This window comes from Telopea speciosissima, chromosome 6 (assembly GCF_018873765.1).
Source record: "Telopea speciosissima isolate NSW1024214 ecotype Mountain lineage chromosome 6, Tspe_v1, whole genome shotgun sequence".
In the NCBI taxonomy this organism is placed as follows: Eukaryota; Viridiplantae; Streptophyta; class Magnoliopsida; order Proteales; family Proteaceae; genus Telopea; species Telopea speciosissima.
This window is the reverse complement of record NC_057921.1, coordinates 57,688,931-57,715,161: the sequence shown is the minus strand read 5'-3', so window position 1 is coordinate 57,715,161 and position 26,231 is coordinate 57,688,931. Positions and strand designations below refer to the sequence as shown.

General features: G+C 38.5%; 2 protein-coding genes and 1 long non-coding RNA gene across 10 annotated transcripts; 1 reads left to right on the top strand and 2 right to left on the bottom strand.

The window, feature by feature from the left end:
- Window positions 1-79: 79 nt before the first annotated feature.
- LOC122665984 (PLAT domain-containing protein 3-like) lies at window positions 80-1,780 on the bottom strand. The gene is made up of 2 exons (XM_043862101.1): window positions 1,685-1,780; window positions 80-593 (listed from the first exon to the last, which is right to left on the bottom strand). Exons 1-2 carry the CDS (start codon window positions 1,778-1,780, stop codon window positions 81-83), a joined length of 609 nt encoding a protein of 202 aa, XP_043718036.1. The 3' UTR covers window position 80.
- A 1,116-nt stretch (window positions 1,781-2,896) lies between these two features.
- Window positions 2,897-25,084, top strand: LOC122665006. Of its 8 annotated transcripts, none has more exons than XM_043861062.1 (12): window positions 2,974-3,109; window positions 3,505-3,592; window positions 4,445-4,516; window positions 4,647-4,761; window positions 7,026-7,142; window positions 9,322-9,684; window positions 13,459-13,781; window positions 14,253-14,352; window positions 14,431-14,490; window positions 14,672-14,758; window positions 20,941-21,078; window positions 24,532-25,084. In XM_043861062.1, the coding sequence occupies exons 4-12, from the start codon at window positions 4,717-4,719 to the stop codon at window positions 24,853-24,855; spliced, it is 1,557 nt and encodes a 518-aa protein (XP_043716997.1). In that variant the 5' UTR covers window positions 2,974-3,109; window positions 3,505-3,592; window positions 4,445-4,516; window positions 4,647-4,716; the 3' UTR covers window positions 24,856-25,084. The 8 variants fall into 8 exon arrangements, with proteins under 8 accessions (XP_043716995.1, XP_043716997.1, XP_043716992.1 ...); XM_043861058.1 differs by lacking the exons at window positions 2,974-3,109; window positions 3,505-3,592 and adding an exon at window positions 4,007-4,242 and having other exon boundaries at window positions 4,280-4,516; window positions 9,322-9,483; window positions 9,577-9,684; XM_043861057.1 differs by lacking the exon at window positions 2,974-3,109 and having other exon boundaries at window positions 3,417-3,592; window positions 4,445-4,520; window positions 4,651-4,761.
- Window positions 10,786-12,622, bottom strand: LOC122665008. The gene is made up of 3 exons (XR_006333413.1): window positions 12,302-12,622; window positions 12,208-12,211; window positions 10,786-10,798 (listed from the first exon to the last, which is right to left on the bottom strand). It is a non-coding gene; the product is annotated as an uncharacterized LOC122665008 (long non-coding RNA).
- Window positions 25,085-26,231: the final 1,147 nt, after the last annotated feature.

The following is a 26,231-nucleotide window of genomic DNA, read 5'->3' as shown; positions in this document are numbered from 1 at the left end:
ATTAATTATTAAAACATCTGTAACAAAACAGAAAAATTATGGTGAATAAAAAAGACAGATATACCCTAGCCAATGATATTTTATAAAGAAGCATCAGATCCACCAGGCATTTGATGATCGTTCATCTCGAAATCATTCTTGTGATCGTTCTTAACAGCAACAATCGTCTGATCAGTAGCTTTTCCAAGCTTCTGTAGCCCACAACCATCCAGGATGGCTGAGAGACTATAAGGTGGAGCGTCAGTTGCGAGCCACTGCTCCACTTCAAAGATGGTCTTGCTGCAAGTCTGGTGGGGCCCAGTCGAGGTGACTTCCACGTAATTACAGTACCAGCCGTGATGTTGTCCAGTACCGTCGGATGTGAGGTTGAGACGGCAGAGTTGGGACCCCACACAAGGACCTCTGCCGCTGAAGATGTCAAGGTTACCCCACTCGAAGTACTCGTGGTGGGGCTCCATCAACCCCCATTCTTCCAGGTCATTCACCCGAACCGAATCCCCAAACTCATCTTCGAGCTCCACGCTGATCTTCGAGTCTGTCCCTGACTTTATGATGGATCCTGTCCTCACATACAGCGTGTACACGCACTCATCCTGTACACGTGCATCCACAGAATCATAAAAAATCAGATCTATCTTCTTGTCTTCTTGTTGTAATCAAAATGGTGAATTACGAAAGGAAAAGGGTGAGAGGGTTGCTGATAGGCTGCGTGGAAGCACGCATAGGTGGGATTTTCGTTAAAAATAGGAGGTAGGGTGATCATTTAATTCCCCTATGTTTCTAGGTGTATGGGCTACGTTGCCTTTCTAGGTTCTTTTTCCCGTTAAGATATGAGAAAAAGATTCCTACGATGTAATTATGGGAAATCCTTCTCATGCCCTATCGCATGCCTATTAATGGCGTGACATCGCACCCTTTGGGAAATGGAAAACCTCTACACTTGAGAAATTGTAACTTTCTTTTGATTACCCTTTGTTTTCTTCATAAAAGTTTTTTAATTGGGACGATAAAAAAGAAAATTTTCAAAATGATAAAATGACTTGTGCCATTTTTAAAAATTGTCATTATCTTACAAACTTAGAAAGTACAAATTTGAAAGAAGAGTTTTTCTGTTCAGAATATGGCATGCGCTAGTACGAGAGCCAATGGGAACACGTGGGAAAACATCAACAGAGATGAAATATTTTCTTTTCATGGGGATGGGACGATCATTTCACCTCATCTTGTGTTTGGGCATAAGAGCCACATAATCCTTTTCCCAATTTGAAGTAGAAAGAAAAAAGGAAAGAATTTTCCTCCAATAGTGGAGTATTATTACTCTATTGGTCTATCCATACTCTATGAAGTTGATAATGAGCTTTCAACTATTTCCAATGTCCATCACACCCAAAGCAATGGTCAAGGGATTCTCCATTAACCGTGAGTGATGGAAAATTACTTACATATCAGAAGGACAAAAAAAAATAAGATTAAAACCATAGTCTTAGACCACAATCATTACCGTACAAATTGAACAGTATCTCTCCGAATTGACTGCAAATCCAAAAAACAGCATTTTTTTACTTGATACTAGTGATACGTATTACTATCGAAACCTTAAACTATGGTTGCAATTTCTTTTTAATCAACTTTGATTACAATAAGATTTTACCTCCTACATGAATTATATGGTGGCGATTCTTACCGAACTGGATACTTTAGTGACCGAGTTGGGTACCGCAGTGGCCATGGAAGACAGAAGGAATGAAAGGAAGATGAGGGAACGGAAGAGGCGACTCATTGTTTTTCTTTCTCTACCAAGTACGATGGCTTGCTTCAAATTCGACTCTTATCAGAATTTGAGATTGGGAAGGTTTTGAATAGAGGTAGAAGAAAGAGCAGACACGATCAGGAATACAATTGGTTTAATCAATAATCTTATTGTGATGATGGGTTTACTTACTTATTAATACGATATAGTACCCGTAAATGTGGAAGATCGACCCAGGATGACACGTGGTAGAATCCATGGGTGGAAGAAGTGGAACATTGGCCGAGAAAACGGGCATGACCCTTTCTATCGGGGACTGTAAGAATCCGACTCCATGGTTTGAGGAATCAGAATCGGATCGAAAGAATTGTCCGATTCCAATTTCTTTTCCATCAATCAAGGGCAGGTATTTAAAAAAAGTTCACAGTATTGGTATCTGTTTTGCTGGTGACTGATGTCGGTACGTATCGGTCCATATCAGATAATCTTGCCCTCAAAATTCAGATATCAGTTAGGTATTTGACTTCCTTCACGGCCATGGTTCTAAGTATCGATATCATATCGCTCATATTGGGAATGCGTACCGATTTTACATATAGCCGATCTTGATACTGTGTTGATATTGTATCGATGACATGGTACGAATAAAGGGTAAAATGGTCAAAAAACTTATTTTTTTAAAGGAGATTCAGAGATATTTTGTCTGATACAACCGATCTGTTCTGATACCGTATCGATTTTGCAAGTGATCGATATCCGATCCGATACCGTGCACTAGAACCATGTCCATGGCCGATACGAACGATCCAATACCGATTCCGAAATCAAAAGATAACGTAACCATAACCTTAAATTTCTGAAACTCAAACCGTCCGATCTATGCCAAATGCCCAAACACCACCCAGACATGTTTCGCATTTTGTTGTATTTTAGCCGTTGATCAAAACCATTTGGACCGTTGGATGAGGAGACCATGGGACATGTGGGGTTCAAGTGATACGGATGAGAAAGCAGCGGAACATGAACATGACCACCGTAACATTAAATGCCAGTCAAGAATGGTCCGTCCTCCTCTAAACACAGTAGCTGTCATCTACTCAAGACTGAGAAAGATTAAGAGGGAAACTATAAATAAGATTCCATTCGATACAAACGCAAGATCTGCAAATAATTAACCATTTCTACCAAATCATCGTGAATATTTCAGAGCTCTTCCTTCTTGAATCAGCTGCGTCAATGGAAAGCTTTCTCTTTGGTCTTGGATTTGTTGCTATCCATTCAACCAAGAACTCTGGAGGACTGAAGGGAGAGACAGAAAGTGGCACTCAGAAAGAGATACAAACAGTGAGAGCTACTCAGGTAGAATTTAATTCTGTCATTTAATGCTCTCAACAACATAAATGTGCCAAGTATTCAATTCTTGCCAGCAACCTTGTTCTTATTCATTATTTCACATTCTTGGCCATTACTTCTCGAATTTGACATTTAATGGCACTATCAGAAGGAAAAAAGATTTCCTTTCAAATCGAACCCTAAGGGGTTCTAGTCTGTAACTCAAACTCCTTCAAAAATTTTTTTAAATTTCTGCTACGGTGCTAACCGTTAGAGAAAATTACTATGGGCTTTGTCGGATGTTATTTTACCTTTTGATTCAATTATTGTTGATTGGTTTATTAATGAGTACATTAATAGAAGAATGTGAGAATTTTGGGTCTTGAAGATTGAAGAGATTGGAATGGATGGTTTCATTGTAGATGAGGGTGGAGAAGCAGCTAGAAAAAGGAGAAATGGTGAATCTTGTGCTTGTTCTCATGTTCGAGCCCAGCACAGACGCTCTAAGAGGTACCTTTTAGAATTTAAGGCTAAATATTTGATATGTTTTGTCTGTGCATGTGTTTCTCCTAGTTGGTGCCTGTTGAAGGAAATGCTGGGTATGAAGTTTGTGGCTTTTGCCTTCAAGCTTTTTCCATTTTTCCCCCTCTTTTTATAGGTTTTGAACTCTTGAAGGGTTTCATTCTTGACAGTCCGTCGGTTGATTTGTTTTTTGTTTCACTAAACTAGGCCATGGAAGGGAGGGGTTCTCTTTGAATCAATTTTGGGTGTGATGGTTAATCTTCACGTTTGGCAATCAATAGATTGTATTAGTGAGTTAGGTGCACCCAATAGCCATGTGTTTTCACCTTCATTCTCTCCTTGATTCTCATCACTGGGTTTTCAATAGCTCCCAATTCATTTGGCTTTCAGTTTTGTAAACTGTATTTATGTTTTTCCTGCCTCAAAATCCTATTACATGCTAGTGAAGAATCTTCTTTCGAATCTACTAGGTTTTTTTTATTTATTGATACATTGCTTTTAAAGCAAACTCTTCATATTTTGATAACTCAACTGCAACTATTGCAGCTTAAATATCATAAATGATTGCTTCTATATAGATTCTGTGATCTGCAAACCTTACATTTGCTCTATGCTTAAATGTGGTGCAAGTGACCCGCAGAGCAAAATATAACCCCTATCACCATCTATTGGTCGAGAACATGTAACTTGATGCATCTTGCAATTGAATGACATAAAAAGAGGGATTCAGATGCCACACAAAAATTCCCTTAAAGTTTTTGTCCTCAACAAATTGCATTATAAGTTTTCATGTCTGCATCTTGGTTATGTTTTAAGAAGGATGATGGTTCTCTATATCAGTGCTTCTGACAGGAATTTTGATCATGCAAGACGTGGAGTTTCACATTCCACAGGGAAGGATCCCAATGAATCAGATGTACGACTTTGAATCTTGCTTATTTATTGACCTGTATTTAACCCATATTGCACAACATCTGAAAATTCCAATAAAGAAAGAGGCAACTTACCTGTTCACTCCCCCACCCCCTGGCATTAAAATCCTACAGGATTTGCAACCTAAGATAAGGTCTCACAGAGCGGCAACTCCTCTTCATCAAGATTGCTATGATAAGATGACCAACCTTTCATTGAACCATCGTGCTTCCTTGGAGAATGATGTAAATTTGTTATATTACTTTTCATTAAAATATGTGCTTATATGAGAATCTCTCTCTCATGCATGCACACACACATGTACATGTCTATTGGTCTCTCTTTTTTTTTTTTTACCATACATTTAAGGGCTTTTCTATTAAGTAGGTAATGAGATTGAATTTAAGAAATGGGCTTTTGACGTTTATTCTTGTAAGTCTTCTATTAAGCTAACTCTTTTTTTTTTTTTTTTTTTTTTTTTTTTTTTTTTGGGTGAATAAAGAATTCATTACCAAGGAAAGAAAGAAAACAGGGGCCCCCAAAGGGGGCTACAAAAGCCCACGGCTAAACCAAACTTCAACTAGAGGCGGCTGAAGAAGAGAAAGAAACATTAGGGACACCCCAGGAGACAACAATAAGTCTGTTCCTTGGGGTGTCATTACATAAAGAATAGGGAGCTGACAATAATTTGGAGGAGATTTCAAAGTAAATGGAATCCCAAATCTGTTGATAAGAACGAGAGTTGGAGGTCCATTTCCTGATAAGTATCATTGAAATTCCTTGAAAAGCAGTTATGGTTACGCCAAGAAAGTATCATTTACAAATTCAAAGCTTATTTTAGACCACCTTGTGAAGTCACTAACAGATAAACCACAAGTAATCTATATTTTCTTGTTCTCTATTCTTTACAATCAGTGAGGCTTATAGAAATATAATGTTGCTGTGCTTCAGGATTTACAAGGATATCTTCTCATCATGTGCTAGCATCCATGATCTACATTGTCACCATGAAGGGCTCCATTTTTACAATCAGTCTCAAGTAGAGGGTGATCACTTAAATGATATATTTAGAAAGTGACATAAATTTGGCTCAAAATCGATGCAGTATCTAGAACCAACTATTTTCATAACCACCAATGGGTTGTCCATTATCCCGAGTAACAAAATAAAATGATGATATTCCTTTCCGCTTTAGTTCTATGGGTTTACAAGTATTGCTTACCTTTATTACTGATAAAATGCTTCTGGCCCTTAAAAGCAGGACTTATACCAGTTAGGGCTTCTCTCTCCCCTCCCCCCACCAAATTTTTTTTTTCTGGTATTTAAAAAGGGTTAAATATCTAGCAAGCTATTATGGTTATTGTGTCATGTCTTGGGACAATCATAGTAATAATAAGTCAATTTGTGTTGATTTTTTTTTTTCTATCTTCACAATTTTTACCTAAAAGAAACTCACTTAGTCTAACAAGAAACTGGCCATTAAGCAAATTTTGGTACTTCATGAAGACATGAAAAGGGGAGGGGGGTGGAGAGAGAGTCTGGAAATAATTCAGGACAATATATATTAAAATTAAATACCCCTATATTATTAAAACTAACTCCCTCCTTCCCTAGACTATTTATAAAATTGGTAACTGCCCTTGTTTTCGTTGGATGGAATAATTTTCCCCAAGTTATAATGCATGTAGAACAGTAGAAGATGTAAGCATGATGCATATTATTATCTTCTCCTTCGCTATCACCAAGTTCTGATCATTTTGCTTTAAACTTCGTGTTTCAATTTCCATATCAGTGATTCAGATAATAAGATTTCTTAGTGAATAAGAGCTCTTTTAGTTCTTTTTTTTTTTTTTGGGGGGGGGGGGGGTGGGGGTGGGGGTGAGAGGGAAGTTGATTGTGCCACTGATACTTTGTGGTTTAAATAAGGTTAAACCAAGAGACGGGGAATGTGAAAGCCTTAAACTGTGTAGATATTGAAACAGCTTAACCCTGTCCCTGCTAGTCTGGGCCTACAACACCCGTTCAAGATCCTGAAACGCCTTTAGTTAGTGTAAGATAGTTGATGACTTCATTGTAGCCAACTAGCTTTATAGATACCATCTTCCATTGCTGACGACATAGACTTCGTTTTTTAATAAAATATTGGGAATTTTATATCATCTTTTCAGGAAAGTTCAACTCTCGGCATTCTTCCTCTATAATGTCTGCCAGTAAGATGCTTTGTAACTTATAATAATTCTTATGCATGTCTGATCTGATTCCACCTAGAATTATATAATAGAAATAAAGAAAAGGTTCATATTGGAAGAAACTATTTTTTCCCTGGCCTGCCTACATTTTTTATCCACATCTTTTTGTGAAAACCTTTTTTTTTTGGGGTGGGGTTGTCATTAGAAATATAAAATTAATGCCTTCAGTTTAGTTTAGTTTTCAGTATAAATCTTAGTAATTGCATCTCTTTGCAATACAATATCAATATCCTTGTGTTACATGATGTATGAACTTGCAGATCGAGCAGCTACAATTGCATTTGCAGCAAGAGAAATCAATGCGAACTATGCTTGAGAAGGCAATGGGCCGAGCTTCAAGTACTTTATCTCCCGGACATCGACATTTTTCTGCCCAGGTCTGTGTAGTTTTGAATGCGAAATTTTAAAACTTTAGTTCAATGGATGGCTGTTTAGTGGATGACGAAGTAAGTAATATTCTTTTCACTCATTTACCATTTTAGTGGTGCCATGCAGAAGGTTGGGACAATTCAGTCAGTTGCCATATTCTAGAAACCTTTCCATTCAGACAATTGTACTTCCTAACTAGAGCATTTAGAGCTGAACTAAATCTGAACCCCAAGAGCATATCAAGTGTAGAAATTCACTCGGCATCATTCCAGAACTTGAACCAGCATTGACCTCCAGTAGCTAGTAAAAAGAATGCTGATTTCTTGACCCAACCTTGTTGGTTATTTACACTCTCAACGTTTTATAGAAACTCCAAATTCTATCTTCTTCTTTTTTTGGATGAATACTCCAAATTCTATCTTAGTCACCCTCTAATTGTCAATTATGACAGGATTAAAAATATTCCCATTTCTAATTTCTGTTTTACTCTAATTGGCTTCTTCTAGACATTTCTTATTCTTGTTTCACCACTAACTTCTCCTAGACCAAATAGAATTAGAATGTAAGAACCAATTTGTTGTGAAATAAATAATAATGACTTTTGAGAGAGAACCAAAACTTATCCGTAACACTAGCCAAAAAATAGTCCAACGCCTTGGTAGGAGACTTCTGACAACATACTTGAAAGTACTGCAAATGGTACCCTTGTCTACGGCAATGAGCCGAGTCACATCACTTGACTCTGTCCTAAAGACCATAGATGCCCCAATGGTGCAAACAGGACAAATCTGAATTGATGTCCAAGATAAAACAGCCACCAGCTTCTGCATGTAGTAGTGCACTCTCCTACTATGCCTTATCGAGTTCTACAAAGTTGTGCTCAAACTCAAGACAGGCTTTTGAAAGGAATCGGTAAAACAAAGCACTTAAAGAAGAAGAATAATAGTGTGTTTTTTGGATACACATGCATACAAGAGGAGAGAGTAAGAGAAGGGAGTAGAACACTTAGAATATCACCTCTAAAGTGTTAAAGGACATCCTCTATTTATAGAGGATATATACCCCTTGGAAACACTTGTCCAAATGATCCAAAAGGTGTGTGTCTTGGAGAGAGCAGACACAGAACACTAGCCGTTACCGACGTCCAACGTAATCTGGGACGACTTACAAAGTAGTCACTGAAATTGTCGATGCATTGGACGACACCCATCCGATGTTGGTAGAACCTCATTTCGCGTCAGACAGAGTTCAAAAAATGTCGGTAAGTTTCAACCAAACCCCAACTCAGAGTGCGCTAACAATCCCCAACTCAGAGTGTCCTCTGCCTGACATCCAATAAATAAATGCCGACATTGGGAAAGCGACATCCGACGTTGGTAAAACCTTTTCCAATGTCTGTAAAGGATTTTCCAGAACTATGTTAGACCACTAGCAAAAAAGGAACGGCATACATTAGCGCCTCGCTTTGCCACGACCCAGACCAGCACGCATGCGTGTGTGAAAATAACCCCAAACCCCCCCCCCCCAGACAAGAGAGCACAGTGAACCTTTCCTTCATGGAACCCTACCCTTGTGGTGACTAAAGTTTTCTTACTCGTTTGCTTTGCAAAAAGCAACATCAGGAAAGCCTTGGGGTCAACACTTGTGGGAGACAAAACAAGTAAAATACAAAAGGAGTTATTTTGAAACTTCTTGTTTTTAAATTCATTTAAATCCAACACCAATCCCAAAATCAAATATTTTCTAACCTTTTGAAGGTTTGAAAATCTGTAGTATAATTAAAACTACCTAAAGTAATTGATGTTAGTTGGATCAGCTGTGCAGGGGCATTCACTAGGCTCTGGGGTGCATCTTAAGCCCTTCTTTTATGCAGAGGCTCGTATGGTTGAATCTCATTTGTTTATTGCTTGTTATGGGCTCAAATATATGGCATGTGACATTCTCACACTGGACTACTGCATCAGAAACTTTGTGAGAACAAAGTTTTTGTAGTATCCAATTGAGATGCATTCAAAGTGTTTGTGACCAAATCATTCTATCGAGGCAACACAAAGCTTCTGACTTCTATTATATTTCCCTTTGCTACCTGCTGCTTTGTTTGCACCATATACACTCACTATGGCTATTTTGTTGTTCTCAATAGTAGTGTCACCATATAATATTGTGCCTGTTCTGTTTCATTTATAGACAAAAGAGTTGATAGCTGAGATTGATTTACTTGAAGAAGAGGTTGCCAACCGGGAGCAGCATGTTCTTTCTCTCTACAGAAATATCTTTGACCATTGTATTAGTGGGGCACCTTCTGGGAAAAGCTCAAGCTTGTCTTCTCCTGCTCATACAAAGAATGAAGTAAGAAAACACCCAAGCATAATCTCAAGTGCATTTTGCTCCTCCTCGAAAAAGTTCCCCTTGCAACATTTCCAAGTTCTGTCTTCTGCAAAGGAATCCAGTAAAAGGAAGGGGTTGCTGCAATCAAAGACCAGAAATACTCTGCTATTGTGTGGCAAAACCAATTTTCACATTGAGCACAAAAATTCAGATCCTATGAAGGTAAAAATTAGAAGTACCATCTGATAAAGATTCGAGATCTTTTTTTTTTTTTTTTTAATATACTTTCAGGTTGTATTCTACTTTTTTATCTAATCTTACAGAGAAATTTTTCTTCAAGACTAGCATAGTTTTTCTCTCTTTTTTTTTTGATTATTTATCCACCTGAATATGAATATTTCTCAGGAACAATTGCAGGTTGGTTCAATCTTGGTTTCTTCAACAATTGATCTTTATAATATTGGCTAGCTGCTAATTTAGAGTTATCTTAACCTTTGGACTGTCCTGTTCCAGTCCCACAAGTAATATTTGATTAAGGTAGTTCACACCATAATTTAATCATCTTGGTTGCTAGGTTCAGGAAATGGGAAGAAATTATTTTGTAGGGTATTGTTTGTTAGTTTCTAGATTTCTCTTCAGCCAGAAGTATCCTGTAAACAGCATGCTGTACTAAAAGTTAGCATAGCATGCCACTGGAATTTGGGGGTTCACAGAAGATAGCTCAATATTTGTACTTAATTTTTTTTCCTGATCTTTCACATGCTTCTGTAGAGTTTCTTTAACGCTCTTCTTGCAAAGAACATGCTGTTCAAATTGCAACATAGCACACGATTAGAATTTGACAGTTAACAAAAAAAATGGCTTACCAATAATACTTTTATTAACATTTTCTGAATGTTCACATGCTTTAGCAGAGTTTCTGTGACACTTTTCTTGGCTGGCATAGACATTTAGGGTTAATAAATTCAGTGTTATAATATTACAACCCTAGACTGCGGCCATATTTGATTTGGTGGGCCTTAATTTGATGTTCATCATTTGAGTCTCGAAGTGCACATGAACAGGTATGATGCACTTGATGCGCCACCTTTAAACCTGAAAAACAGAAACCCCAAGTGAGATATGAAACTGAGAGCATCCGAAGGCCTTGGAAATTTGTTTTTCTCTTCAATATTAGTTGGATTAAATCATCTAACATAAAAAAAACCGACCCTGATCTTCCCCATTTCAACAAATTTTGGGGATTTATAGTGTTCAAATTATGGATAAGAAACAGATTTGGACAAAAAAGTGGTGAAGTTACAGATCTCTTTAATTTTTTGATGCTCAAATCTCTCTCTTTTTTTAAGGGTAACTTACACATACCATCCTTGAGGTTTAACGAAAGTATAATTTTACCCCCCAGTTTTGGATAATTCTGTGTACCCCCCTAAGGTTCACAAAAGTTAACACATGCCCCCATTCCGTTAGTTTCTGACTAACAACGTTAAAAACATGAGGTGAATTGACGAAAATGCCCTTGCAAAAAAATACCTGCAAGTCATCTTCCCCAAATCGTTTCTCCAAAACCTGAAACCTTAAACCCATTTTAGGGTTTCGAATCACCTGCAATTTCAGTAGAAACCAATCAAATTAATAATAAAGTGGGTGAACCATCAATGGAAAACTTAGAACTGCCTTCTTGCCCAACGCTTGGCATTTCCTATTCTCTCATGCCCTCTTTTTCAATCCTCAATCAAACCTTTAAAATTCGGAAAACCGCTTCAACGAACCTCTTTCTTCTTGTTGTTTGTCTAGTTTTACGAATTAAGTTTGGTTGAGAAATCCTGACCTACCTCACCTCACTGGCCTGTGATGAGATTCCTGAGAGAAAGCAACACGAATTCCTAGTGAAAGTCTAGGGGTTTGTTTGTATTTTGGCTTTTCTTCTGTATTAGAGAGGTTTTGTGACGAAGAAGAAAGAAAGAGTTGCAGAGGCGAAGGAAAAGGAAGGAAATGGTATGAGGAGAGAGAATCCTATTGATTTTGGTTTTTTAAACGTTTGCCACTCAATCACTCCTCTTCAACCTCTTCGCCTGAACCGAATCATCACCATCTTCACCATCACTCTCTGCTCCACCCTCATCACCATCTCCCTCAAGATCTTCACAATCAAACCCTAACCCTAAACTCTGATTTGTTCGCCTGTAATGGGGCAATCTGTTGGACTATCTCAACAATTTCAACCCTCGCCAAGATCTTGAAATTCTCATCAAGCAGTCTCCTTTGCCCACGTTCTTCACTTACAGGTGCAACTAATCCTCTGCTTCTGTGCACAGGGTAGATTTAAGGATGCGATTGAGGTTTTCAAGAAAATGGATGAGAAAAAGATGCATGCTACAGACCTTGTCTTTTAATAATATGGTCGAACAGTTATGCGGCGCTGGGATGGTTGCAGAAAACCCACTCCAGTTTTGAATTCTTGCATTTTCTGTAGTTTTGAATGGATTTGCTTCTGATTTCTCCGTGGTTGATGGTCTATGGTTAGACTAAATTCTGGTAAATTTACTGGAAATCCCAAGTTTTAATGGCTTCCATGGTGGTTCCCTACAAGGATACCTGCAACTCATCTTCCCCAATCAGTTTGGAGAAGATGAGTTGCAGGTTTTTTTTTTTTTTTTTTTTTTGCAAGGGCATTTTCATCAGTTCACCTCATGTTTTTAAGGTTGTTAATCATAAACTAACGGAATGGGGGCATGTGTTAACTTTTCTGAACCTCAGGGAGGTACACAGAATTATCCAAAACTGGGGGGTAAAATTATACTTTCGTTAAACCTCAGGGGTGGTATGTGTAAATTACCCTTTTTTTAATGCATCACTACATTAAGTAAAAACAACTCAAATCCTTGCATCAAGCTGATATATATTTACATATTGTATAATAAGGTGTTTTATGCTTCAAAACTGCTATTTTGTATGTATCACAAGCACATCCATGCATTTCTTGACTATTTCCATGCGTATCTTTAGCGTATCTTGTATCTCTCCAATTCAATAAGATAGGATAGGTCTCTCAAAATCACCTCTCTGATACGATACCTGATACCGATACTTAAAACTTTGGGGTGGGGAGATTAAATAAACAAGAAAAGTATAAATTGCCTGCATGATGCTTAAGGTAGGCTAATGGGCTGTTCTCATTCATAGTAATACAAAACTTTGACCAATGAACGAAAAGTTCAGCTAAGGCCAAACACTTGGATGGAGGATAAATCAAAGGCAAAATATCTGGTCCTTTATCATAGGATCTCTGGAAAGTTCTACAAATTGTGATATATGTCACATGGATCCTTCCAACTGTGGTGAAGTAACAGATTGTATATATTCTGGTGCAGAACTCTGGAGTCCTTATTATTTTCCTTTAATATTTCAAAAACAAAAATCAATGACTACATGATTATGATCTCTATCTTTTCTCATTTTATATTTGTATTTTTTTTTCTTGTCTACATATGATCTAATATCTCTTCATTAATCCAGAATATGATTCTTAGTTAGTAGAATCGTATAGTTTACATTATTTAGATATGCCACCGAGTCCATGAATCCTTTAGTTCTTAGAAATATGATCCCAAATACCTGTTACCAACATTCATATTGGTACATACCAATCACATATGTCATGGTTTTAATTCTTTTTTTTTTTTGGTAAATTGGTTTTAACTCTTTATTACTCTTAAATGAAGAAACAAGTTAGCTGCCTCTTGCTGATTTGCACTTGGCGATTTGATTCTCCAAGAGGTGGCCCATCATTAAACAGTCCAGAAGAACTCACAAGTTGCCAAAGTTGTACATTATAACACAAGCTAATAATTTTTCTTCCATGAAAAATGTTGGAGCCATTGTGTCTATCTACTTTGATTTACTGCCAGCCTGACAGTGGTTGTTTCATACAGCTACCATACTGCATAAGTTGCCAATTTTCTGTTCCAACATCAATCTTGATGTTTGCTTCAGGTTCATGACAAAGTACCAACATTGGAGAAGACTCCTTTGTCCCGTACCCTAAAAGATCATCTCTACCAGTGTCCAAGCAAATTGTCTGAGGAAATGGTCAGGTGTATGGCAGCAATATATTACTGGTTGCGTAGTGCATCATCTGTGAAGCCAGAGAAAAATCGTTCACCTCTATTATCCAAGTCCTCTACCAGTGTTATTCTCCCCCGTCGTGGTACTACAGAAGATCGGGAGTGGTCTTGCAAATCAATGATAGAAATATCTTGGATATCAACTGATAAGAGCCAATTTTCTCGGGCATCATATGCCATCAACAATTACAGGTAGGAGAAAACAAGAGAATATTCATCTGTCTTTTCTTTTCTTCAGGTGACTTAAGTTGCCTGTTAGGTTGTCAGAACAATGAAGGGAAAAAATACTGGCTGCCTATCATGTTGTCAGAAGAATTAAGGGAAAGCATATTGGTACATATTGCACCCACAAGATGGGACTCATCGTTTGCTGAGTCCAAAAGACAATGCACCATCTTTCAAATGGTGAGCATGAAGTACAGTGAACTGCCAGGAAACGAACACTCCAACATAATCAAGTCCATCCAATCAGGGTGACAGCTTAGGTTAATAGATCGTATAGATGGGGACTATAAACAGTGGTTCCAATTGTAGCTATATCTGCTCCGTGAGAGGCTGTAGAGAGATCATCTTCACCATGACATTCCTTACAAAAATTTACATCAGAGTTCCTCTTTTTGTTTCATGCTCACAGAAGTGCTATGGTTCATGTTGCAATTTCAGAATCCTGGTGGAACAATTGGAAAGAGTGAATGCAAAGCAGATGGAAAGTGGTGCACAAATGGCATTTTGGATCAATGTGTACAATTCTCTTGTTATGCATGTAAATATTGCATTTTTGGAAATTAGTTAGTAATTAATGTTTTCTATTTTACAAATCTTTCTTAAATAAATTGTGCAGGCATATTTAGCATATGGGATTCCCCATAGTTCTCTGAGAAGAATGGCTTTGTTTCACAAGGTAGAACCTTCCTTCAGGATCCAGTTCTCACTTATTAATTTTTTTAACTGGTCAATTACTCAATTTCATGTCCTGAGGATTTCTTTTGAGTGGACATCACTTAATTTCATTTACAATCAGAACAATCTTATTCAGACTGCATAACTTGCATTAAAACTTAATTGATTTCGGTTTAATGCAGGCTGCTTACAACATTGGTGGGCACCTCATTAGTGCGGATGCCATGGAACAGTTCATATTCCGCTTCCGTACTCCCCGAATTGGCAGGGTATTGAGCTCTCCTCCATATATCTCCATTTCACATGCATGCATGGAGGATATTTTGTCACTAAAATTTTGCAAGCAGAAACTTTTTCTTAACTGTCCCTTTGAGTGATGCAGCCATGATGTCACTAGCCATTTTAATGCTCCCATGACAGCACATGCATTTAATGCCCACTCCACTTTCTCCCACTCTTCCAACAGCTATATTTTCCAACGGCTTTATTTCAACAGCTCTATTTCAACAGCTCTATTTCAACAGTCCTTTTCCAACAGCTCTTTCCCATCCTTTATGTTAAAGGCTACTCACAATAGGTGGAGTGTCCCTATCGTGATATATGTTTAGTTGTGCGGTGTGTGTGAGCTGTGTTTTATCTTACCTTGCTTTAGTTATATTTTTTTTAAGTTGTAATTAGGACTTAGACTCTTTGTAGGTTTCCTACTAAGAGTATATGACGGGAATATAATCATAGTTGTCACGGCGTCTCGGCGACCCAAGGCGTTGGAGAGGGGCTAAATTCAAGGCGACCAAGGCATCCAAGGCACCCGCCTAGGCGACCAAGTCGGCCAAGACACCTAGGCAACGTCTTATATAATATAAGAGGCAAGGGTGGTCCACGATAGGCACATTATTGAGTCCTATCGTGTTCCATGATTCACCATCTTCTCTCTCTCACCTCTCTTCTTATTTCCTTCTTTCTTCCTCCTTGTGAAACTGGTTATCGTTTTCTCTGTTGCTACATGGTATCTGAGCAAATTTAATCATTTTTCACCATTCAATTTCTGTTCTGATAGTCCTTCGAAGTGTTTTTTTCTTGTTGCAGCACCTACACTGCCATACATACTGTATGAGGCCTTAGTTGCTGATTATATGATGATGAACTAGGGTCTCCTTGCATATCCTATCTACATCTGTCCTTCCATAGAGTTTTTCATTTACTGGAATCAAGGTTTATCCATATAATGCTGGCGGTACTCTGTTTTCTGGGTAGAATTGAGATCTGATTTTTCTGTGCATCGAGCTAGATTTGGAGACCTATCAGCAGATGTCTTATTATTATATTTTGGTTACCTGTTGTTCTGATCAGAATCTGTCCATCTGTAGCTGCCACTGGTTATTGTTCATTTGTTCATATTTATTTCCTCTTCAGGGATTGCTCTTAGATATATCTATTGTGCTTTGCTGCTAGTTATCTTATTGGGTATCAATTGTTGATAATGATTGACTCAAAACCATCCATTGACTCTTTCAACGTCCAAATCATGTCTATTAAACTCAATGGTGCATTGAACTATTTAATCTGGGCACAGGAAGTTAGAGTGTATATTACTGCCAGGCGAAGAATGGATTATCTTACTAAGCCACCTCGTGCTACGACTGCTACTCAATATCCGGAATGGACATCAGAAAATGCCACTATACTTTGTTGTCTGTGGAACAGAATAGAGCCTTCTATGGCTTCTAATGTGATGTTTCATACCACAACTAAGGATGTTTGGGATGACCTCAAAGAAACCTATTCTCAAGATAAGACCATGTCCAGGATGTATGCCCTATATTAAAAGTTCTTCTCCTTCAAGCAGAGTGGCAAATCCATTAGTGACTACTATAGTTCCTTGAAAAGCATGTGGTAAGAACTCAATGTGTACCAGTCTCTCTCTACTGAGTTCTTAGTTGCAAAATTTTTATCTGGATTAGACTCTAACCTTCAATCCAGATAAAAATTCAACGGTAAAAGTTGCTCCATTGTGACCAAGTGGTCACGGGTTCCAAGTCTGGAAACAGCCTCTCTGTGAAAACTAGGGTAAGGCTACTTACATTATGACCCTCGCCAGAGGTCCAGACCCCGCAGTGGCGGGAGCCCCGTGCACTGGGTATGCCCTTTACTCTGACCTTCAATCAATGAAAAGCTAAATTCTTAATGGCGAGAAGATACCATCCATGAATGAGGCATTTTGTCGGATCCAACGTATCGTGTCTCCCTCCTACACCACTTTGACTCGCCCTCATCTAGCAATAATTCAGTCCTTGTTTCAAACAGTGAGGGCCATGGCACTAGTTTCTCCAGAAGAGATCGTTGTTCAAGAGGAGGTCGAGGCCATGGCGGTTGTCGAGGCAGAGGACAGTCACTAGATCAAGGTACACGTCAATGTACTCACTATGGTAAGATGAATCACATTGTTGATACATGTTGAACAAAGCATGGTAAACCTGAGTGGGCTCAACAATTGTCTGCTACTATTACATTTGATTAAAATTCAACTGTGGCATCATCCTTGGACACCAATCAAGCTTCTAACTCTGGAGGTAGTCAATTTGTGTCTCTTTTCCGCGATGAACTCAATCAATTACATAAGCGTCTTCAACAAATTGAGACATCTACCTATACATCCACTGTTACCACTTCTCATTAAGGTATTGGTGCACTTCTTGCTTCCTCTTCTTTCACCCAAAAAATTTGGGAAAAGTATACAGTACTCTCCGTGCTAATAACACCAACATGGGTCATTGACTCTGGTGTCACTTCTCATATGACTGGTAAGTCTCGTGTACTCTCTTCACTTCAGAAGTTCAATCAACCCTCTAGAGTCATTTTTGTTAATGGCTCGTCTACTCAAGTATCTGCTTCTGGTTGTGTTACTTTATCCTCTCTTCCTATGTTGAAATTTTTGCTTCATGTTCCTAACTTGCCCCTAAATCTTACCTTTGTTAGTCAATTGACTAATCCCTTAACTATTCAATAACATTTTATCCTACTTGTTGTGCTGTCAGGATCTCCAGACAAGGAAGACGATTGTTGGAGGGCGTGAGAAGGATGGTCTTTATTTTTCGATAATGGCACTCCTTCCTTTTCTTCTACTGTTTTTAGTGTGTCTTCCCCTCTCTAGTGGCATTATTGGTTGGGACATCTTTCTCTCTCCAAACTCCAACATATGGTTCCCAGTTGCAAGCATATCTTTCGACTTGAGCGTAAGGTATGTGAGCTTGGAAAGCATCATTATACTTCATAGGACTAAAAAGCAAGTCGACACCAACAAGGTGTCGCCTAGGCGACCAAGGAGACACCAAAAGTCAAGGCGAGAGAAAGGCGCTTGGACGCCAAGGCGACAGCTTGACAACTATGGTTTTACTCCCATAATCGAGTGCAAAAATGCCTCAAAACTTCATTCAATAATTCTCTATCAATCAATAGCTGCCTTTATATAGACTGAGGCTGGGCTACAGAAATGGGAAGTAAAACATAGCAAGTGTTTGGAAAATAGAAACTGAATGAAATTAAAAACTACTAAAAGCTTCATAACTCAGCCTTCTAAACATGCAAAGATAACCAAATTAGAAACTAATATAAATTAGAAACTACCTAATATAAACTGAAAATAGAAACTAAACTAGGGCAGCATTAAGATAGAATCTTCCTCCACTTGATGGGTCCACAAGATCTTCTAAAAATCAATCCCAAACAAGGCAAATTTTGGCTTTGACACTGTTCATGTGAACACTGTTTTTAGTCTTCAACTTGGGTCTTCTAGAATGATTCCCATCAAGGAAATATTGGTTGTTAATTTCTGACTCTTCTCTTCATGTTTCGATCTACATCACATCATTATAACAGTAAAAATGCAATAACGTAAGGGGATGCAATCCTATGTTAATGGAGAAAAAGCCCATCTACAAGCCATTGCTGTCCACTTGGGATAACAGCTGAATGTTCATGACACCGATCAAAAGCTTACTGCTACTGTCCACTTGGGATAGTAGCATAATGTTCACAACACCAAATTAAGACTCAGTTATAGAATAAATAAACTGTTGATAAAACACAAGCACACTATGAGAGAGGGATGTACTAAAAACCAGGATTCATAAATAACTCAAACAAAATTATCCTGAACACAGAAAAGACAACAGAAACTAACAAATGAAATTTTTTTTAAAAAAAATGATGAAACTGTGATTATGTATGGAAAGATGGTATACCTCCGCTGCTGTATACCTTTTTTCTCAATGCAGGATTGAACAAGAAACACTAACTTAAGTTTAAAAAAGATCAATCCAGGACTCACCTGAGGAAAAAATCACCCAAAGAAGAGGGTTTAGAGGTGGTGGGGCCTGGCTCAGTAGAGGGAATTGCAGCACCAGTCCACCTGCTCTCAATTTCTCTCAGTTGGGGACTTCTTGTTCTCTCCCCCTTTTTAGGTTATCTCAAAACAGGAATGGGGGCTTACTCTTATAGCTGTGGAGACAGCCTACAACCTCAAAGTATCTAGAACCGGGAGTCTCATCTCTGGAGATATGGAGTCGGTTTGGCCTCTATCGCCCAAGATGGAGATATGGGTTGAATTCTTTCCTCATTGAAATCACTTTTTTCAAAAGCGGGGGAGAATTATGTAGTCATGATGATAAGCATTTAATGCCCACTCCACTTTCTCGTTCTGTTCCAACGTCTTTCTCAAACAATGGCTATTTTTTCAAATGCACTGCTTCCAAGACGTTTCCGGCTTTATTCCAACAGCTACATTCTAATAGCTCTTTTCCAATGATTATATTCCAACAACTCTTTTTTCCATTCCTTATTTATGTGTATCTTTTGGCTTGTAGAAGGTAGAGTTGGTAAGTTGTATTCTTGGAACTTGTAGGTGTACCATAGTGAGCCCCATTGTGAGTTTAAGGTCCTTTAGTGGTGAGTGAGTCACACACTTGGGTAAGTTCCAAAGAGACCCAGAGTTAAGTGGTCCTCTCTGACCCTTGTTATCCAATACTTTTCTTTCTTTTCTAGCTTATTTTGAATCATCCCTTTTTGAGCTGCATCAATAATGATATAGTCTTGATGATGAACATTTAATGCCCACTCCACTTTCTTTTTCTCTTTCAACGTCTTTCTCAAGCAATGGCTCTTTTTTCAAATGCACTCTTTCCAAGACGTTTCCAACATCTCTTTCCAATGGCTATATTCTAACATCTCTTTTCCAACGGCTCTTTTTTCCATTCCTTATATGTGTATATCTTTTGGCTTTCATAAGGTAAGAGTTGATAATTTGTATTTTTAGAACTTGGTGGGTGTACTATAGTGAGCCCCACTATGAGTTTGAGGTCCTCTAATGGTGAGTGAGTCCCACACTTGGATGAGTGACACACTAGAGGAAGATCTTCCCTATTATCAGGAAGAAGATGTCAGCCACACAGAAGGATGGGATAGCATGGGCTGCCAGCCTCGACTGTTCTTCTGGTTTATGTCAGCCCTATTACCCTGCTGATATTATAACTTTCCCACGTTAATTGATTAATATGTTTTTCTTAATGGCATCCCTGTTTACATGTGAATACAAGCCCCTAGACTTTTTTAAGTCATTGAGTTCGAGAAGCATAACATGCCCTTTTGGACCTTTAATCCCATCACCTCAGCTTGTCAGACCTTTACTGACATGAATTTAAGCTTAGTTAGTCTAAACAGTATCAGGCATCCTGTTTAGATGTGTCAAAATTGGATTCCTTTTAAAACTTACTTTTAGCATGGAAACTGAGGTGGTGGAACCTTGGTTCCACATGTCCTTCCAGTTCAGCCCTTCTTCAATTTGGAAGTTTTAGGTATTTAGCCTGAGGGATCTCTGTTACTCAAAGATCCTTTATATATATATATAAAAGAATTTCAGTGGATGCAATTCACCCAGCAAAAGTCCAACAGAGAGCAAGTATGTGGTTTACAGTTTTACACAGATAAGGATGCTTTCCACGTGGCCAGTTCATAGCCTGGATCAGCCAAGTCCATTCATCAATATAGCACAAGAAAAATATACATTGAGACCAGAATCTTCTGTTTTTTTAAGAAATTTAATTGGTACCCAAAATGACCACACAACCTTCTAGTTGTGGTAAATTGCAACCCAAAAGCACTAAGTCACTTGGAAATAAATCCCTCATTTTTGGCATCCTTTTTTTAAACTGAAAAGACTTGAAATTTTCATGGCTGATATCATAAGGGAGATCCAATACATGATGCACCTTAGAGCTTGGGTGGACTAAGAAACTTGACAGTGGTTGACTCGATCTTTTGTCTGCTAGATGATCTAAATCTACAATATCCCAACTCCACATGGCTGAAGTTGGAACCTAACCCGGTGAAATCTAGATGATGCACCTTTACTTATCTTATTTTCGCATGTCTTTATTCATTGTTAATTTTTTTACAGTGGTTTGAGCCCATTCTTACAACTGCCTTGCGGAAGAAATCAGAAGAAAAGAAAGTCATCAATTCAAGATTCGGTCTTGAAAGTGCTCAACCCCTTGTTGCATTTGCCCTTTGTACTGGAGCATATTCTGATCCCATGGTAATTTCACAATTTCTCTCTTCTATGCTAACCTTTCTACAGTCAAAGTTAGGGCTAGCAATTTGGCAGGTTAGGTAGACCAGGTTGATCACCACATATACGGACCTTTGGCAAGCCCAAGCCCAAGTAAGGTCAGGCCACTCCATCAGTGTGGGCCAGGCCAGACCATCATGCCTGTCAGAGACTCAGGCTGCCTCAATGACTGCCAACTTAAAAAATCTGAGGTTACACATGAACATGTCTGTATCATTACGAGTAAAATGAATGTAAATGTAACTACATAATATAAACTTATATTATTATGTAATGTATTATGAACAACCATACTATATAATCCCTGGCCAGACCGGCCACCCAATTGTTGTACAACCATCAAAGCCTGGATCCAGTTAGGCTTCTTCTGGGCCAAGCAATTCAGGCTTAAAGTCACCACTTCTAGTTAAAAGGTTTGAAGGTTTCTAATTAGATCAATACTAGGTACCAATCTTGTTTCTCTGCTGAAAATCATTAAGGTGGCTGGGCTAGTTTATAAGTTGTAACTATTGGAATTAAGGAATTATGAACATGATAAATGTTAATAAAAAAAGACAAACTACATATTCAACGATGAACAACATCAAATGAATAGCAGTGAAATAATTACAACAACTAAGCCTTATCTCAACTAAATGGGGTCAGGTACATGGATCTGTGGAAAGACAAAGTATAGATAACAAAAGTAAAAGAAAGTAAACAGCACCATTGACAACAAATCAGCAATATCCCACCTCTATGGGGTCGGCTACATGGATCTTTGCCCTCCAATCAGCTCTATTAGAGGTCATACTTGAGACAAGGCCTAAACTATGCATGTCTTTCCTCACCACTTCTCCTATGGTCATTTTTGGCCTGCCTCTGGCTCTTTTAGCCCTTTCAATCTAAATCAAATCATTCTTCCGTACTGGTGCATCCCAAGGCCTCCGTTGGACATGACCATGCCACCTCAGACAACTCTCTCAAAGCTTATCATGAATCGGTGCCCCACTCCTGACTCAGTTCTAATACGATCATTCCTTACTCTATCCTTCCTAGTTTTACCACACATCCATCTCAACATCCTCATCTCTGCTACACTTAGTTTATCCACATGGCTCTTCTTAACTGCCCAAATTTCCGCACCATACATCATAGTTGATCGTATGACAATCCTATAAAATTTTCCTTTAAGCTTTAAAGGAATATGTTGATCACACAACACTCCAGACGCATCTCTCCACTTCATCCATCCTATTTTAATCCTCAGGGCAACATCATCCTCTATATCACCTTCTTTATTTACAATTGAGCCCAAATTCTAATATAGTCACTCTGTGGGATCTCCTTTTAAAAAATATTCACTACCTCATTAACCGTCTTAGTCTGGCTAAAGTTACACACCATATACTCTGTCTTTATTCAACTTATCTTAAGGCCTTTTGATTCCAAGGTAGATCTCCATAACTCCAACTTGGCGTTAATCCCTGCCTTTGTCTCATCCACCAAAACAATATCATCAGCAAAAAGCATATACCAAGGACAACAAGTCAGCAATATCCCACCTCTATGGGGTCGGCTACATGGATCTTTGCCCTCCACTCTGTTCTATTCGAGGTCATACTTGAGACAAGGCCTAAACTGTGCATGTCTTTCCTCACCACTTCTCCTATGGTCATTTTTGGCTTGCCTCTGGCTCTTTTAGTCCCTTCAATCTAAATCAAATCACTCTTCCATATTAGTGCATCCCAAGGCCTCTGTTGGACATGACCATGCCACCTCAGACAACTCTCTCAAAGCTTATCATGAATCGGTGCCCCACTCCTAACTTAGTTTTAATACAATCATTCCTTACTCTATCCTTCCTAGTTTGCCACACATCCATCTCAACATCCTCATCTCTGCTACACTTAGTTTATCCATATGGCGCTTCTTAACTGCCCAAATTTTCACACCATACATCATAGCTGGTCGTATGACAATCCTATAAAATTTTCCTTTAAGCTTTAAAGGCATATACTGATCACACAGCACTCCAAACACATCTCTCCACTTCATCCATCCTATTTTAATCCTCTCGGCAACATCATCCTCTATATCGCCTTCTTTATTTATAATTGAGCCCAAATTCTAATATAGTCACTCTGTGGGATCTCCTTTTCAGCAATATTCACTACCTCATTAACCGTCTTAGTCTAGATACTTCGTCTTTGTTCAACTTATCTTAAGGCCTTTTGATTCCAAGGTAGATCTCCATAACTCCAACTTGGAGTTAATCCCTGCCTTTGTCTCATCCACCAAAACAATATCATCAGCAAAAAGCATACACCAAGGAACTTCATCTTGTATGTCTCTGGTTAAGTCGTCCATGATAAGCGCGAACAGATAAGGGCTTAAGGCTGACCCTTGGTGTAATCCTTTGTTTTAATATCAATAAATAAAACAAATGATAGACCGTGTACTTAAAATTGTTATCATACCCTCTTTAGACATATCTTCTTGGTGCATAAATTTTATGCAACGCCAATATTCAACATCTTCTGCATTCCAAAGTATTGTAATCCATCATGAACTACCACTATATTGTACTTGACTTAGGAGAAGAAGGGAAAAGCAAGAAACATTAAGAAACTACTCTCAAAATTAATTTCAAATGGCTTGAGGCTTCCTCTACAGACATTCTAGCCCACCGAAACACACTGGTGATATCTCTTCTAGAAAGACACACCTAGGAAAAAGTAGAGAGGTATGCCTTTTCTTCAAAGACACATTATAAAGAAAGGGTTTTGCCAAAGTGAACCCAATGTGGTACGCAATTTCGATAAACCACTCACATAGATTCAGGCACTTGAAAAGAATAAAATAAAAATAAAAGGCTGCATTGGAGTGCCATCCATGAATTCCAAGAGGAGCTATATTATAGGGAATTACATGGAAATTCCACACCGCAGTGGGTTCAGTAATATCATTTTCCTAAATGAAAAAACACAACTACCTAGTTTGGCTCACAAAAAATACAAAACTCGAACCAAATTATGAAAAACACCTCCAAACTCTTTCAAAATGCAACAGTAGTAGACCCCTGCGACTCCTTTGGGTTCTTCAATTAGATCTCCACCAGAAAATTTTAGAGTCATAGCCTCAGCATCAGTATTCTAAGCATCCCTTGTACCCCTCATAATTTTCTACCTTGGAGTGAGCTGAATAGCTGATTGCAACCTTCACAAGAAGGAATGCATATAAATCTCACAGTTCAATTAGATTTAATAGAAGCCACTTTTAGTTAACCTCAGTCCCCTCCACTATCCCCATGCTGTGTAACAAGAGGGACATGCTCAAATGGAACCAGTGAGTTATATTCTTCTTTTCTAAAATTTCCTGGGTTCAATTGCATTATATTGTTCACTGACAACTGGCATCCAATCTTGATACCTCTTATAGTTAAAAGTCTACACAGCCCCAAATGTCAAAGAGGAGTTAGAAGTAGCCAAGAAGGATTTTCTTCAAGCTAATGTGGTTGTAAAGAAGTCGAGGAAAGTTTTTCTGCCTAAGTTACTGGAGAAGTTTGCAAAGGAGGCCTCTATCAACTCGGATGATCTTCTCAAATGGGTCTCCGAGAATGTAGATAAGAAGCTTCATGATTCAATACAGAAGTGCGTCGACTGCGGGAGAAAGGCATCACAGATCATAGAGTGGCTACCTTACAGTACAAGGTTCAGGTACACGTTTGGAAAGGATTTGACAGAGAAACCATGGTGGTTGTGAGCTTCTGCCTTCCTGTACTTGTAACTTGAAAAGGATCAACAAATGCATCTGTCATGAGCCTCCAGTTTTGCTGAAATGGCAAACAGATCAATTTAGAACTCGAGATGTGCATGCAACTTCTCAATGTAAAGTTTATACCATTGTACTGCATTAGCTGAACTACCTATGCTTATTATGCATTATTTCCATTATTAAAGGGATGAGTAGTAAATGTGGGTTGTTCTTTTTCTCCCCCCCCCCCCCCCAGCCCCTTTTTCCTTTTAACTGTGTTTTTAGTTCATGATAGGATCTTTATCCTCTCAATTACACTGCCCGTACTTGACGTCGAGTACATCTAACAGAGGAGGCAGAAATGACTATCCTACCCCCTGTTCGAACACACTGCCTGAGGTGGGGTCCACCTCCCTCTATTAGATGTACTTGACGTCAAGTAAGGGCAGTGTAATAGAGAGGATAAAAATTCGTTCATGATATGGCCTTGAGACTAAAAGTGATCACAGGCTGTAATGCAGTGTTTCCTCAATGTTATTGGTAATAGTCAACATCGACACAAGTATACTGTATACAGAGCAGTTTCAGTTGTTTACTTCATTTCATCGCGGTGAAGGGATACCATAAGACAATGTTCCCTTTGTTCCCACATCGATTACTCCTAAAGCCTTCCGTCAATGTGGATTTAGGGTTAATCGATGTGGGTATATTCTCCCAACACCATTATATTTATATCTTCGAAACCAATTGACCTGAGATAATGAAAAACTTAAAAATGCTTGTGGTTTTTCTTTTGGGATTGAGTTCCCTGTACAACTGCATAAGGTAAATTAACGTCTTCCTCTGTCTATCTCTCTCCTTCTACAAAAGAGGGCAGATATGTCATTTTTCATAGGAGGGAGGAGAGATAGACATAGGGAGGCCTAGCATACAGTATGTAGCCTGGCAGCGTTTAATAGCCGATTCCCAAATATAACCCAAAGTAAATGTACAATGACCATTCGCAAAACAAATGTTTGGAGGCTGTTTTTGATTCAATAGAGAAGCTTCAACTTGGATTCCAACTACCCACCACTTGTTTTTACCAACTCACTCTAGCATAGGAGGAACTCCATATACCAAGAGATATTGTCAAAGGATCCCCCTCAACGTGAGAGGACTTGTATTTATAGATTCTAAGAGTTCTACCACTCCCCGTTTTAGAGTTTTACAACTCCATCCCATCCATTCATGTGGGTTTATTGCTCATCTATGGTGTTAATGAGTGCCAACATTCACAATCAATAAGATTGGAGCAAATAACCATGTTTATCACGTCTTAAATTCAAATTGGGGGGCAAGGAATGAACCTAAAGGGTTAATGGCCTCCAAGAACAGATTAGGAT

Coding starts and splice junctions, on each gene's coding strand:
- LOC122665984 (XM_043862101.1), bottom strand. CDS start 1,780: ATGAGTCGCCTCTTCCGTTCCCTCATCTTCCTTTCATTCCTTCTGTCT. Junction 594..1,684: donor TCACTAAAGTATCCAGTTCG/GTAAGAATCGCC, acceptor GCACGTGTACAG/GATGAGTGCGTGTACACGCT.
- LOC122665006 (XM_043861055.1), top strand. CDS start 4,335: ATGCCACACAAAAATTCCCTTAAAGTTTTTGTCCTCAACAAATTGCAT. Junction 9,685..13,458: donor AAAATTCAGATCCTATGAAG/GTAAAAATTAGA, acceptor TGTTTGCTTCAG/GTTCATGACAAAGTACCAAC. Junction 13,782..14,252: donor TATGCCATCAACAATTACAG/GTAGGAGAAAAC, acceptor TTGCAATTTCAG/AATCCTGGTGGAACAATTGG.